At 40.6% G+C, this 15546-nt stretch overlaps 1 protein-coding gene across 2 annotated transcripts in view; it reads left to right on the top strand.

Annotated features, from left to right (window-relative positions):
• LOC149813029 (uncharacterized) overlaps positions 1–15546 on the top strand; it is a 71840-nt gene that overhangs the window by 9667 nt on the left and 46627 nt on the right. For both annotated transcript variants that reach the window (XM_089990763.1, XM_089990762.1), the window contains exons 3-4: positions 8387–8506; positions 8597–8645. In XM_089990763.1, the coding sequence (XP_089846889.1) occupies positions 8387–8506; positions 8597–8645 (169 nt within the window). The remainder of the gene's footprint in view (positions 1–8386; positions 8507–8596; positions 8646–15546) is intronic.

Genomic DNA, 15546 nt, shown 5'->3' with positions numbered 1-15546 from the left:
GCGGATGGCCGCCGGCCTCCCGGCAACACCTAGAGAAAAACAGAGAGAGAGAGAGAAAGAGACACGACATACCTGGAAGGGGTCCGACATCGTCGGCTGGCGTCGCTGCCGCTGCCGCACGCAGGGAGCAAGAACGAGGGTAGAGGAAAAGGCTGCGAGGTGCGGGCCTCCCCTCCCCTTGCGATGGTTTTAAAGAGGAAACACGGCAAAGGCAGAGCCACTACAGGGAAGAAGAAAAGGGTACAGAGGGGGGGGGGAGAGATTCGGGAAACCCTCAAAGGGTTTCCCTTTTCAATCGAGAGGGAAGAGGAAAAGCGGCGCAGAGGGTTTAAAAATCCCTTGCCCTTGCATCACATTCGTATAACCCTAATGGGTATTATGGATCCGGGTCTAATCTGGATCCGACTCGGGTTTGAGTTTTTTTGAAAAACGTGGGTTTTACACACTATCTCCTGGGGTTGCAGTTCATTTTGCGCACTGACAATGTGATGACAAGTTATTTACAGACTCAGAAGAAGTTGAGTCCGAAGCAAGCTCGTTGGTAGGAATTCCTTGCGAAATTTGACATGGTCTTTGAGTATAAGCTTGACAGGACCACTGCCATTGCAGATGCCCTGAGTCAGAAGGCAAAAGTCGCAGCACTGCACGAAGGAGAAGACAACACCAGCCAACCGACAAGTGATCTTCTTAAGCAGGTTCAAGAAGGATTGAAGAATGATCCTATGGCCCAATAGATTATCATGTTGACAAAGGAAGGAAAGAGCCAAAGATTTTGGTTCGAAGATGATCTGCTTCGCACCATTGAGAATCGTCCGTATATCCCGCAGTGGGGTACTCTGTGAAGACGCCTGATGCAGGAGTGCCATGACACACGCTTGACACCCATGAGAGTAGAGGACATTGACATTGTTGGAGCGTGCGTATTATTGGTTGCAGATGTGAGATGACGTAGATGCGTATGTGTGGACTTGATGCGTATGTGTGGACTTGCTTAATCTGCCAACAAGACAAAACTGTAAACCAGAGATCGAGAGGATTGTTGGAGCCATTGCCTATGCTGAGCCTTCCGTGGAAGTGCATCACCATAGACTTTATTCTTAGTGTAACAAAGGCACGGGGGTGTAGTTCAATTCTTGTGGTTGTGGACAACTTCTTGAAGTATGTTATCTTCGTGCCTGCCCTTGTCACCTGCTCAGTTGCTGACACCACAAAGTTGTTCGTACGGAATGTGGTGAAGTATTGGAAAATCCCATAAAGCATTGTCAGTAATCGAGATGCTCGCTTCACTGAGAAGTTTTGGCATGAGGTATTCTGATTAGTGGGGATATATTTGTCAGATTTTGAATCTCCAGGTCCTTCCACGCGTGAGAGCTGAAAAACTGAGAGAGAGATAGAGAAAGGGGGAGAGAGAAGTTGGGAGAAACCGATGCCCTCATGTGTCAGGGTCGGCTGCTGTGTATATTCCTTTATATTAACATGTGATTACAAAATTAGGGTACTAAAATACCCTCATTACAATAACTAATATTACATAATGCCATTAATAAAGAAGTGGATGTCACGGGTCTGGATCTTCAGATCCATGACCCGTAACCAGAGAAAACACTTCTTTTCACCCTCCCTCAAGTTGTGCATGATCTTGAATCATGAACAACTTGCCTTTTAACGTCCAAAATCTGTCTTTTGTCAATCCTTTTGTAAATATATTCGTCACTTGATTTGTAGTTCGAACAAATTCAGGCTCAATCTCTTTCTCTTTTACCTTTTGTCTCACAAAATGCTGGTCTATTTCAATATGTTTGGCACGACTGTGATGGATTGGATTAAAGGACATACTAATGGCACTCTGGTTGTCACACAAAAGAAGTGATCGAGATATCGATTCTCCGACTTCTGTCAGTAGATGTCTAACCCAAGTAGCCTCAGCAGTGGCGGCTGCCATTGACCTGTATTCAGCCTCTGCACTGGATCTGGCAACAACCTTTTGTTTCTTACTACCCCAAGAAACCAAATTCATCCCAACAAATACACAATAGCCGGATACTGATCTGCGTTCATCTGGATCTCCCGCCCAGTCCGCATCAGAATAAATAGTGATCTCATGTGCATTTTGCCCATTTGTCTTTCGCTTATATATGAGACCATCCCCAACCGTTCCCTTCAGATATCGTAGTATCCGTTTAACTGCTTCCATATGCCCTTCACATGGTGCATGCATAAACTGAGAAACTTGATTCACCGAGTAGACTATATCAGGGCGAGTAAAAGTGAGGTATTGTAACATACCCATTATGCTACGGTACTGTGTGGGATTATCAAATGGATCTCCGTCTTGAGAGCTAAGCCTTTGATGAAGAACGCTAGGAGTGCTCAAGGGCTTGCAGTCTTTCATACCCGCTTTATTGAGAACATCAATGGTATACTTATGTTGAGTGAGAGTCATTTCTTCAGAGGTACTGTCGACTTCAACTCCAAGAAAGTACCGTAGTTTGCCAAGGTCCTTCATTTTGAACCTCTGATTCAAGAGATGTTTGACTTCTTCAATGTGCTCATTGGAATTGCCAGTGATGATGATATCATCCACATATATCAACAACAGAGTAATTGTGTCTTGGTTCTTAAATATAAATAAGGAGTGGTCAAGAAGAGATTTCTTAAAACCATATTTTTGTATTTCAAGAGAAAAGCTGTCAAACCAAGATCGAGATGCCTGCTTCAATCCATATATCGCCCTTTTTAGTCTGCAGACATATTTTGTAGGATTACCTTCTGCATAACCAGTGGGTTGTTCCATGTAAACTTCTTCTCTCAAATCTCCATGAAGAAAAACATTATTCACATCAAGTTGGCTAATGGTCCATTGGTGTTCAATAGCTAAAGAAAGTATGACTCTGATTGTCCCCATCCTCACCACTGGACTAAAAGTTTCATCATAATCCTGTCCTTGCTCCTGTGTAAAACCTTTGGCTACAAGTCTCACCTTGTATCGCTCTATAATCCCATCTGGTTTATACTTTATTTTGTACACCCATTTTGAACCAACAATGTTTCTGTCAGGTGGTCTTGATACGACATCCCACGTACCACATTCATGTAGAGCTTCCATCTCCTCATTCATTGCTTCAATCCATCTTCTGGAATTTGATGCTTGAGAGAACGTTGTGGGTTCATCTTTTTTATTCAAGGCTATTAGAAAGAGTTGAAAATCTAATGAGAAATTTTCATAACTGACCCACCTTTCAATTGAATGGCGAGAACGTGTGAATCTTCTAGTATCAACGATGTTGGATGTTGAGGATGTGTCCATGTCTGAATCAACTATGGTGGGTGACTCTCTTTCTCGTCGAGTGTAGACAAGGCCTTTATACCTTCCTGGATTCAAAGTTGGGTCTGTATTTTCATGATCAATCATTCCATCAGTAGACACAGGTTTCTTATCCTTTTGAGTGCAATTTGAGCAAGCATCACTAGCTCCTGAGAGAAGTTCATAATTCAACCAAAGATAATAAGCCTCAACTTTAGGTTTTGATTCTGAAGAACTAGTACATCGATAATCAAAATTCAATTCATCGAAGATGACATTTCTTGATATTTTGATGCGCTTGCTCACCGGATCATAGCACCTGTACCCTTTATAGTCATCAGCATAACCCACAAACCTGCACTTCAAAGCCTTGTCCTGAAACTAATGTCTCCTTGAACTGTCAACATGAACATAGCATAAACAACCAAACACATGCAAATCATAGTAGTTGGGGTGTATACCAAAAAGAGACAAGTAAGGAGACTTGTTTTCCAAAATAGTCATGGGCAATCGATTTATCACATGAACTGCAGAATGAAAAGTCTCTGTCCATAAAGTGATCAGAAGATTACTGTCATGTATCATGCTCATCACACTCTCAACAATATGGCGATGCTTCCTTTCAGCAATCCCTTTCTGCTGAGGTGTGTGTGGGCAAGACACCTTTTTCCTTATCCTGTTACTTTGAAAAAAGTTAGTAAAGTCAATGAAAGAGAATTCACCTCCTCCGTCACATTGAAAACTTAGGATGTTTTCAGAAAATTGGTTTTTGACAAAGGAATGGAAGTTACGGAACAACTTGAAAGTCTCAGATTTATGTTTCATGAAAAATATCCAAGAATAGCGAGAATAACTGTCAACAAATAAAAGATAATATCTAGTTCCAGACATGGAAGCAACTGGAGCAAGCCCCCAAACATCAGAACAGATAGTCTCAAAAGGTCTTGAAGCTCTTTTATTGATAGAATGAAATGGTAAAACATGACTCTTACATAAAAGATAACTAGAACATTTGTTGTCATTGACATTTATTCCTAAACTTGACTTGGGAATGAGGTTATTTGAAACAAGCTTTTCAATGAAACTACTACTCCAATGACCTAGACGACCATGCCAAAGGTTTGGCTTATTGATTTCAGAGACACTAAAAACGTAGGTAGGATTTTCAAAAGACAACGATGATTGGAGCTTCAAGTTTGGGTCTGCAGAGCGAATATGTGCTGAAGGATCTTGAAAAACATACATATTGCCTTGCCGTTTCCCTCTAGCGAACGTCTCCTTCGTGCAGAGATCCTTAACAAGAACAGAAAAGGGAGTAAATTCAACTGAGGCTTTGATATCATCAACAAGTTTAGAAACTAAAAATGATGTTTTTCTTGATATTAGGAGCATAAAGAACCTTTGAAAGATTGATGGAAGATTCGGGCAAGGGTATAATGGAGTTTTCAATATGCGAGACAGAGTGGTGTGATCCATCTCCAGTAACTATACTACTTCTACCAATGTAAGGAACAAGTTTTAGGAGCTTACCTGCATCACCAGTAACGTGAGTCGCTGCGCCAGAGTCCACATACCAAGTCCCTTGCTCATTTTGTTTCAGATTCAATTCTGCTAAGGCTGACAACAACAACTCTTTTACTTCTCCGTTGGTCCTTGTACTGTCTGTGCCTCTTTTTGCTTCAGTTTGTGTTGATTTTCCTTTATTTAGGGGATTGAACCAGCAATTAGCTTTGATATGCCCCTTTTTATTACACAGAAAGCAGGTAGGAATTGGCCTCTGTCTTTGTGGGTTGGTATATGAGTTGGGTGTAGGCAATAATCCACGACCTCCATGACCACTTCTCCCTTGTGCTCCCTTTCCCTTGATATCATAGCTTCCTCGTCCTCGTGCATAAGTAACCCCTGTAGCAAGAACTTCTTGTGCCCCAGTATGCATAGATGATTCTTCAGAAAATCCCTTTAGATTCATCTCATATTGTAACAATTTTGCGCGCAGATCTTCAAAGTTGGGCAGCTCAGGTAAACATAACAGGGAAGTGACAATCATATGATAGTCGTGTCCCAATCCACTGAGAGTTTGCTGTACCAAATCTTTATCAGAAACTGTACTTCCAACAACTGCTAACTGATCTGTGATAACCTTCATTTTGTTCAAATATTCCTTTCTTAACATTTGAAATTCTCTTTTAAGAAACATAATCCTGGCCTGAGAAACCTCTGAGTATGTCTGAACAAGTCTGTTCCAAAGTTGCATGGCAGTGTAGTCATCTGGAATGGCTACAAGAACCTCTTGTGACAATGTTGATGTAATATAAGCAACAAGCGCTTGGTCTCTTTTCATCCAAACCACAAATTCAGGATTTCTAACATATACGGTAGTAGATTCCCCTTTGCTGTCCCTTTCTTCTCGTGATATGAACTCAGGAGGAACTGAAATAGATCCATCCAGATGTCCAGAAAGATCCTGACTCCTAATGAAAGGTATGATTTGCCTCTTCCAAGTCAAGAAGTTACCATTATTTAATTTTTCAGACACGAGTTGGCTGAGGAAACTTGAAGAAAGAACTGACTGGCTAGGAAGTAAATCCATGTTTCACAGAATTAAGAATGTGTTCAGCACAATCTGCCTACGCCTGCAGTTTCTGTAACCTTTTTTTTTTTTTGCAGGAATTAATTCAGATCGATGGCTATCAGATTACAGAAACTAATTCAGATTACTGATATGAAACAGAAATTGAATGTCAATCAGATTTCTGATTTGTATATGAAATGGAATATCGGATATGAAAATCCCAAAAAAATCAATGTGAATATGAATTCTTACTATGTATTGACACAATGAGAATGTATCGACTTGATCAGATTTGGTCAAGGATGCAGCTGAATCAAAATAGAGCCCTGCGTGATTAGATCACGCTGCTATCAAGAGCGATAAACTGGGTATGTTAGTGACAGAATGAGGAAAGTGTAGGGATGAAGAAAAGGTATTTTCAACTAGGGATTTGGGTTGAGTCACTCAAGAGACAGAAAGAAAACTGTGGGGAAACCAAGGTTCAGCCACCACTGAAGTAAAAGAAAAATAAAAAGGGATAGAAAGAAAACTGTGGGAAGAAGAAGTTAGATCTGATTATCGTTAGATCTGATTGATATCAGGTCTGATTGAGAAGAAAAGAATGTGGGGAAACCAAAGGTGGGTCAGTCGTGAACCAAAAAATCAGATGAAATAAGGGGACTGAAGAATATTTTCTTGACTTAGAAGAGGAAATCGAGAAGGGATAGATCTATCAGACGTACCTTTGAGATCGATTCCAGTTTCAACTGAAGCGTGACTTTGATACCATGTCAGATTTTGAATCTCCAGGTCCTTCCACGCGTGAGAGCTGAAAAACAGAGAGAGAGATAGAGAAAGGGAGAGAGAAGTTGGGAGAAACCGATGCCCTCATGTGTTAGGGTCGGTTGCTGTGTATATTCCTTTATATTAACATGTGATTACAAAATTAGGGTACTAAAATACCCTCATTACAATAACTAATATTACATAATGCCATTAATGAAGAAGTGAATGTCACGGGTCTGGATCTTCAGATCCATGACTCGTAACCAAAGAAAACACTTTTCAATATTTGCATTTTAGCACCAACTCTCATCCTCAGACTGATGGATAGACGAAGCGAATCAATGGCATATTGGAGGAGTATCTTCGACACTTTGTGAGTGCCAACTAGAGAGATTGGATGGACTTGCTTGATGTCGACCAATTCTGTTACAATATCTAAAAGAGTGAGTCTTCCAACTATCGTCCGTTTGAAGTTTCAATAGGGCAGCAGCCGCAAACTCCTCACTCTTTTGCTGCATGTGGACGTTGGTAAGCGCCATACGCATACCGGTTTGTCAGAAATTGGCAGGACTAGGCAGAGTTGGCAAAGGTATATTTGAACAAAGTAGCGAAGTGCATGAAGGAATGGGCAGATGAGAAGCCTTGACTTGCAGAGTTTAGCGTTGGAGATGAGGTGTTGGTGAAGCTCTACCCGGAGGGCATTGTCATCTTTCGGGGTCATAACCGATGCCTCATTCGCAAATATGATGGCCCCTTCACCATCACGAAACATGTTGAGAACTTGGCATACAAGTTGGATTTGCGAGCAAACTTTCAGGTGCATCCATTCTTCCATGTGTCCAACCTGAAGTTGTTCCATAAAAATGGAGATCCACAGTGTAGCACGTCTCAGTGTGCTCTGATCTTGCAATGCACACTTTCAACAACCATCATTTCAGACAGAGAATCAGAAATCATCCTCAACCACTTCAACAATTATCTTGGCGAGATGAAGTACCAGGTGCAGTGGGAAGGTCTACCAGAGGGTGAAGCTACTTGGGAGAAAGCAGTCAACATATGGAAGCACCATCAACTTGTGGAGAGTGTTCCAGACCGCCAAGCTTTTGACTTTTGTTGCTTGATGTAGTTACCGCTTTTGCTTTCTTTAAGTGGATGTAATGGCCTTTGGCCTAATAACCCCTGGGTACAAGGTGAATTAGGGGTCTCTATGTACTCGTTAACTTGCTAATAGAAGTCTTTGCTTTCTTGCCTTCTTCTATGGTCTTTTGCCTCTCCGATTTTTTTATGTGATTGTGTGCGTGCATGCTTGTGCTATTGCGCCCGCATGCTTGATGAGCGACGTTTAACTCGATTTTCACTGTGCGCTTGAAAGGCCGTTCCGGTGTTGGGGTACACCAGGGCACGTCACGGGGGCCTTTGCTTTTAACCTGTGATAACTAGTAACTGTATGAAAAATAATTGCAACTATTGGTTTGTTGTTAAATAGTGCAATAATCTTTGCATCTCAAGAAACTATGACACACACACACACACACAACACACACACACACACACACAACACACACACACACACACGGTATGTCACAAGGATACTCCAACTTACTCTTGTGTCATATCTCCCTATATACTATTAGTGAAAATATATCCAAAAACTGCATACCTGGAGTCCTTTTAGCCTTATTTATTGATGTAATGTGTGTCTGTGTGCGCATGCGCTTGTGCTAATATATTATGAGATTTGTCAGGAGAATGGGTTGCTTTATGTTCCCAAAGGGCAGGCACAGAATCCACAGGCTCAAATGTTTTCAGATCCAAACATGGCGATGGATATGATGAAGAAGAACCTCTCAATGATCATACCACAGGTATCTATATCTTCTTTTAACAGAGAAGTAACCTTTTTGACTTTTTCATTCAAAAATTTCTAACCTTTATATTTCATTTTGCCCTTTCAGACACTTACTTTTGCATGGGTGAACTTCTTTTTTTCTGGTTTTGTAGCAGGTAATGTTTTCAGTCTGATTATGCTTTTTTGCAGCGGATTTGTCTCTCCATTTATGTATTGACAAATGATGTTCCTTGCCTTTAAACTCACACACACAGACACACCCTATTACATTTGCCGTTTCGATTGAGATCAGATTAAAAACATCTGTATAACCCCAATAGTTAATTCTAGTTGATTGCATCCTATAGGATTGTCAAATCAATAAAAATAAGCACCATTTGATTGTATATACAGGGCATATTCAATGGCTCATTTGGGAAGTTCAATTAACGAATATAAGGAAGAAAGCTCAAAGAAGATAGAGAAACAAAAACAACTTCAAATGCAAAAAAATAGATCAGGAAGAAGAGAAACCTATAGAAGACTTATCCATTTGTTTGGAAGAAAGTGAATCCCTTATTAGATGTACAAGATATGCTAGAGGGAGGGAGCAGACTTGAGTGACATAAATAGATTGTTGATGCTGTATTTGAGATTCAAGAACAGGTGGTGGTGGAACAAAAAAGTTTGGAAATGTATCAACAAGAGATATTCAAAAGGGAGAACAAGAAGCATATCTGATGTCAATAGATAAATAACAAAAAGGAAGCTAAAACGGTTATGAGACTACTACCAATGTATAAGAAACTTTATATCTGATCAATTGAAAGAAGCATCAAAGAAAACCTGCAAACATGCCATAATCATGAGAGAAAAAAATAATGAGCTTAACCATGCCAATTTTATTAAGGATGAAGGTTAACAAGGCTATCGAGGCAAACTAAGCAAGTGAACCAAATCAAAGAATAATAGACTGAGTGAGTATTTTCTAAAACTAAAATTGCAATAAAATAGTTGAGAAGAAACAGATGATTGTGGACAATTATATCCTTATAGAGGCATAGACTTTGTTAGGTAAGATGAGGCCAATATGTTTGGTTTAACTTTTTGTGATGCTAAATTTATGAAGCTTTGGAAGAGATTTGTGGGTAACATTGTAGAAGTAAATAAAATACCTAAGAACGTAGTTGTTTTCATGTGAAGAAAAAGAACAAATTTGCCTTCTTGCAGGGAAAATGAATGACAAAAACTTTTTCCTTGTTTGTGGCAACTTATTAAAGAATTTAGGGTAAGTTTGGTTTGCTAGACTACGTGTGATTTCAAATCAAATTTGATTTGGAATCATATGAATCAGGATAACATGAGGCTCCTTATGATTCTGGTTCTCATTTAAATAAGAAGGCAATTCTCATTTGTAAAGGCAAATGAGAGTGCCTTTCTCACCACCCATTTTCTGATGTGATGCGTGCTTGGGCCTTGGGTTCAGACATAGCTCGAGTCAAAGACACAAGTGGGAGACAAGACAATTAGGTTTTGAGAGAAAAATCAGATCTCCCAAACGGTGCAGCAGAAAATTATGAAATTTCAGGAGTTAATTCTAGACACCGTAAGGTAGGTTCTGACAAAATTTGAGGGTCAAAGACTTCAGGAACATGAAGCTACAGATTTTTGAAGTCGTGGGAAATATTGGGACTGTGCATAGACAGGCTGGGTTTAGGTCCAGACAGACTGGACTAAAAAATCCAGTTCTCGATATTGGGTGCTCAATAAAAAGTGAAATTCGGAGGGCTGGTTAAGGACACACCGAAGAACCTAGGGTCCAAATTTCATACCTAGATTCCTCACGATTTGGGCTAGGCAATTTTTAGAAGTCTGACGGGTTTTGGTGTTCTACAGAATTTAGGATGAACTCACTTGAGCTTAGGTAGGTTCATTCTTTGCTTGGGCTAAGGAAAATGGTTGGGCTGAATCATTTCTGGACCCAGATCGACCAACTCAGTCAAGGACCAGCTGGCCTAGGTGGGCCACACCTAGGAAGCGATATCCCCTATTTTTGGAGCTTTGAAAATTTATGGAAATGGATTAAAGCTATGCCTAAGAATACTAGAAGGCTAGTTCAAGTGGATCGGCTATTTTTGGATATCAAAGTTTTAGAATTAGACAAGCCAAAATTAGCTTATCCAAGAATAGCTTAGTTCAAGTAGGTTTATCCATTTTTAGCCTAAGTCTAAGTAGGTTTTATCTTGATTTAGATTCTCATTTACTTATGTCTTTGTAACTTGTGAAGAGGTGTAAATAGCCCTCTTGAGCCCTATGTCACATGGGTGCGGGTGCGGGTGCGGGGATTCGGCACTTCCAAAAAACCCGGGTGCGGGGGTGCGGCAGGGGCAAAAATGTAAAAAAATTTTTATATATATATATATATATATATAATTTTGAAGTTTTAACAGTTTAACATTTAACAGTAAACATTGTCATAAACTCATAATATGATTCATCATGCATGCAGTATATCAACCTAAATATCAAATTATCAATCAAATAAGTAAAGCAATTACATAAATCGACCTAAATATCAATCAAATAAGTATTGCATAAAAGAACTAAATTACATACCAAAGTATATCTTGATGAAGTAATGGATGCTAATAATTTTCTTCTTCATCATCAAATGCATCATTAGAAGGAATACTGGGCTCAACTAAATTCATGTTCTCCCTCGAAGTCACACTCTTCTGGGTTTACATCCCAAATTTGGATGTTCCTTGTCTGCATTATAAACCCAATTTGAAAATAATAAATACAATACAAGTATATTTAAATGAAAACTAAGAAATAATCAAATAACTAAGAGAGCAAATTAGTACCTGTATTCATCATTGCTTCGCGAAAGTAATCGAAGATTTGAATGAACATATACTAAATCCTCTGCACGCTTGCTGGTGAGTTTGTTTCTCTTCATGTTGTGGATTTGAGAATATATGCTCCAATTTCTTTCACAACAAGATGAACTAACAGGCTGCGATAGCAATCTTAATGCAAGACGTTGCAGAAGAGGTGTTTCTGATCCAAATGTTGACCACCATGTGATAGGATCTATATTATCTTCTTCTCTCGCGAATAATGTCGGTGTATATAATCTCGAAGATGAAAATTTTCCAAACTCTTGTGTGACTTGATGTAGAAGATATGCTTCTAGAAAAAGTCTTGTCATACACATATTTCTATGTCTTGATAGCTCTGGGTCTAAATTTGGAGGGACACGACCAATACCACCAGCCCGCCACTTATTTGCATAATATTTTGGATTAAGAGAATGTGCCATCAATGCAAAGGAGTGTTGCTCTTATCTCATCTTTTGACTAAAATTGAATGAATATGATTAAAAAAATCTGAATCATCCAATGCAGGATTTTTTTCTTCATGCATGAAAACTATAGCTTGTATTTTTTCAATCATATTGTCCCACATTTCATAAACTCTGTGAAGCATGGGCTCATCCTTATCAACTTATCTTAACATTTCCCAAATAGGTTGCGTAAATTGAAGGAAGTATACCACTCTGTCCCAAAACTCATCATCAAAAATGAATTTCTTAATTTCTTGAGCCTTCATATCATCATCAACACGATAGAATGTCCAATTTTCATCAGTCACCATGTTAATCAAAGCATTCTTCACTCTTTTAATCCTCTTCATCATCACAATGATGGACGCAAAACGTGTTTATGTGCTCACATTTCAATTATTTTGAATCAACTACAATTTTCATCATTTTGGCAATATTTTTTGGCTATCCTGACATGAAGCGAAGAGCTCGTTGTCCATTTTGACACATTCTAGCGTTGTTATTCCTCTTTAGGATTTGATAACAGAAGTTTTTAAGATCCTTCCCTTCTTTTTAATTTGAGTGCCTGGGCTCTCAGATTCGCACACTTCCTTGTGTTCCCCACTGTATCACCATAGACAATTCATTTTTTTGTTTTCGGTTTGAGGTCGAGCTAACATTTATATTTTCCAGCAAAAGGTCATCTCTTAAAAGCTATTTAGTCCTAGCAATGAGATGACCAAGATCTAGGGAACCCCATTTTCTTCCTTTTGCAAACCCCTCTCAGATTTATTGTGCAAAATCCAAAGGTTCCATCAAGGTTTCTTCATTCAAGGATTTCGTTATCCATACCCATTCAGGTTAAGGGTTACACTTGAGATTCACTTCGTGAAGTATTCTATCCATGCCCGTTCAGGTTAAGGGTTACACCTGAGCCTCACTTCGTGAGGTATTTTATCCATACCCGTTCAGGTTAAGGGTTACATCTGAGCCTCACTCTGTGAGGTATTTTGTCCATAATTGTTCAGGTAAGGGTCAAGCCTGAACCTCGTTCTTCCATGAGTTATTTTTTCTCTTTCAGAATAAGGGTTAAATCTGAATCATCTTTCGCAAAAAGGCCATTTTTTAAAAGTCATTTAGTCTCAGTCATGAGGCGTCCAAGATCACTCCCGTTTCCAAAACTTTTAGAGAACTATATCTTTATTGCCTTCTTTGCAGCCCCTCATTTTTCCTATGAGGTATTTTTCATGGTTTTCTCAATCTTTTCTCACGAGAACTCCACTCTAGCCTCCCATTCAGGTAAGGGTCAAACCTGAGCATGGTTTCCTCAATATTTTCTCTCGAGGACTCCATTTAAGCCCCCCATTCAGGTAAGGGTTAAACCTGAGCCTCCTCCGCGAGGTATCTTCTTCCCATTCAAATAAGGGTCAAGCTTGAGCCTCATTCCGATGAGGTGAATCATCTTCTTCATCCTCTATTCCACAGCTACCATTTTCACCTGAATTAATTCTTTCATACCCATTCTTCTAACTGGGGTATTTTTATAGCCCAAATTTGGTGTACTTTTGCCACTAAGTTTGGCTTTCAATCGACTTAGTAGCAAAGAGGGTCATCTGTAAACACCCCATTTTTTTCTCATCTATTCTTAGACACCCCGCCCCCCCTCTCACAGATGCCAACCCCTGTAGGTCAGTATAGGAGTCTAACCCTAAGTATGTTCAAATCAGAATGCCCATTAAATATAGCATTAGCACGATGGTGGTTAACAACAAAATTCCTAATGCTTTTGACATTTCTTTCTAAATCTTCAATCCATGAACATAAAGCATATGCTTGTGAATTTTCTTTTTCTTTGGGGCTGCATATGCTCTTTAGGGCTAGATTTAAGCTGTGTGCTACACAGGGAGTCCAAAAAATATGAGGGTACTCACTCTCCAAACTCAACGTTGCACTTTTACAAACCGGAGCGTTGTCTGTAATGATTTGTACCACTTTCTGATCACCCACTTCTTTTATCACTTCTATAAACAATCCCTTTAAATACTCTGCATTTTTATATTCCCCAGATGCATCAACTGCTTTCAAGAATATTGGGCCACTAAGCGAACAAGCAATGAAATTGATTAATGAACGCCTTTGAATATCTGTCCATCCATCAGACACAATGAAAACTCCATTTTGCTCCCATGAATATTTTTTAATTTCTAGCAACCTCTCCACGTTTGCCCTCTCTTCTGCAAGAAGTGTGGTTTGTATTTTTTCTGAACTTGGAGGCACATAACCACTCAAATTACAATTTGCCAAGGTTGTTAGTAAATCATTCCAATAAGGATTTCTAGCCTCATTAAATGAGAGTGAACCAGAATAAAAATACCTCCCAACTTTTCTATCCAATTCTTCTCTTCCATATGTATTGAATGCTGCTTGTATCGTTCCTCTACCTCTTAGATTGACTTCTTTTTTTTTTCAGCATCTTCTTGGTAGCTTGCAAATGGCAAACTGACTGCAGAAGAATCGGCCATTGCCTTTTTCTTCTCATATTCTTCTTGTATTTTCTTGTATTGCCTTCGCATTGCCTCATCAACTTTTCTGCAAGCTGAAATGCCATGTCCTGGTATCTTCAACAAATGAGCCTTCACTCTTGTGTAAGACCCAACAAAATCTCTTTCGCAGAGCTTGCATCAAAATCTTTTGTTTCCACCACCTCCTTCTCCAGTTTTTGCAAGTTTATCTACATGTATCCATAGTGGCCCCACATCATCAATCCCACTGCAACTATCAGCAAAACTAGCAGCAGAACTTACATGTTGGGTTGAGGATGACGCAAGTCCTTTCCCTTTATCCATCATTTTCATCCTGAAAACACAAAAAAAAATACATTACAATTTTCAAATCAATTCGAAAACACAAGGAGAAGGGGGGCTCAACCCCTCCCCTGCCAACCCAACAAGAGAGCGAGAGCGAGGGGGGCTCGGCCCCTCCCCTGTCGACCCCCCCCCCCCCCAAAAAAAAAAACAGATTGGGGAGGGGCTTGGTCCCTCCCCTGTCGACCCAAAGAAAAAAAACAGATGGGGCTCGGCCCCTCCCCTGTCGACCCAAAGAAAAAAACAGATGGGGAGGGGCTCGGCCCCTCCCCTGTCGACCCCCAAAAAAAAAAAATAGATGGGGGAGGGGTTCGGCCCCTCCCCTGTCGACCCAAAGAAAAAAACAAACAGATGGGGGAGGGGCTCGACCCCTCCCCTGTCGACCCAAAGAAAAAAACAGATGGGGGAGGGGCTCGGCCCCTCCCCTGTCGACCCAAAGAAAAAAAAAAAAACAGATGGGGGAGGGGCTCGGCCCCTCCCCTGTCGACCCAAAAAAAAAAGATGGGGGAGGGGCTCGACCCCTCCCTTGTCGACCCCCCCCCCCCCCAAAAAAAAAAAGATGGGGGAGGGGCTCGGCCCCTCCCCTGTCGACCCAAAAAAGAAAAACATAAAGGGGAGGGGCTCGACCCCTCCCCTGTTGACCCAAAAAAGAAAAACATAAAGGGGAGGGGCTCGGCCCCTCCCCTGTCGACCCAAAAACGAAAAACATAAAGGGGAGGGGCTCGGCCCCTCCCCTGTCGACCCAAAAAAAGAGCTAGATGGGGGAGGGGCTCGGCCCCTTCTGTGCCGAAAAATGAGGCAGCAGGGGAGGCTCAGCCCCTCCCCTGCCGACCCAACAAGAGACCGAGAGAGGGGGGGGGGGTGCTCGGCCCCTCCCCAGCCGAC

Source organism: Nuphar pumila, chromosome 16 (assembly GCF_984573655.1).
Source record: "Nuphar pumila chromosome 16, dmNupPumi1.hap1.1, whole genome shotgun sequence".
Classification (NCBI taxonomy): Eukaryota; Viridiplantae; Streptophyta; class Magnoliopsida; order Nymphaeales; family Nymphaeaceae; genus Nuphar; species Nuphar pumila.
This window is presented reverse-complemented; position numbering and strand designations above follow the sequence as displayed.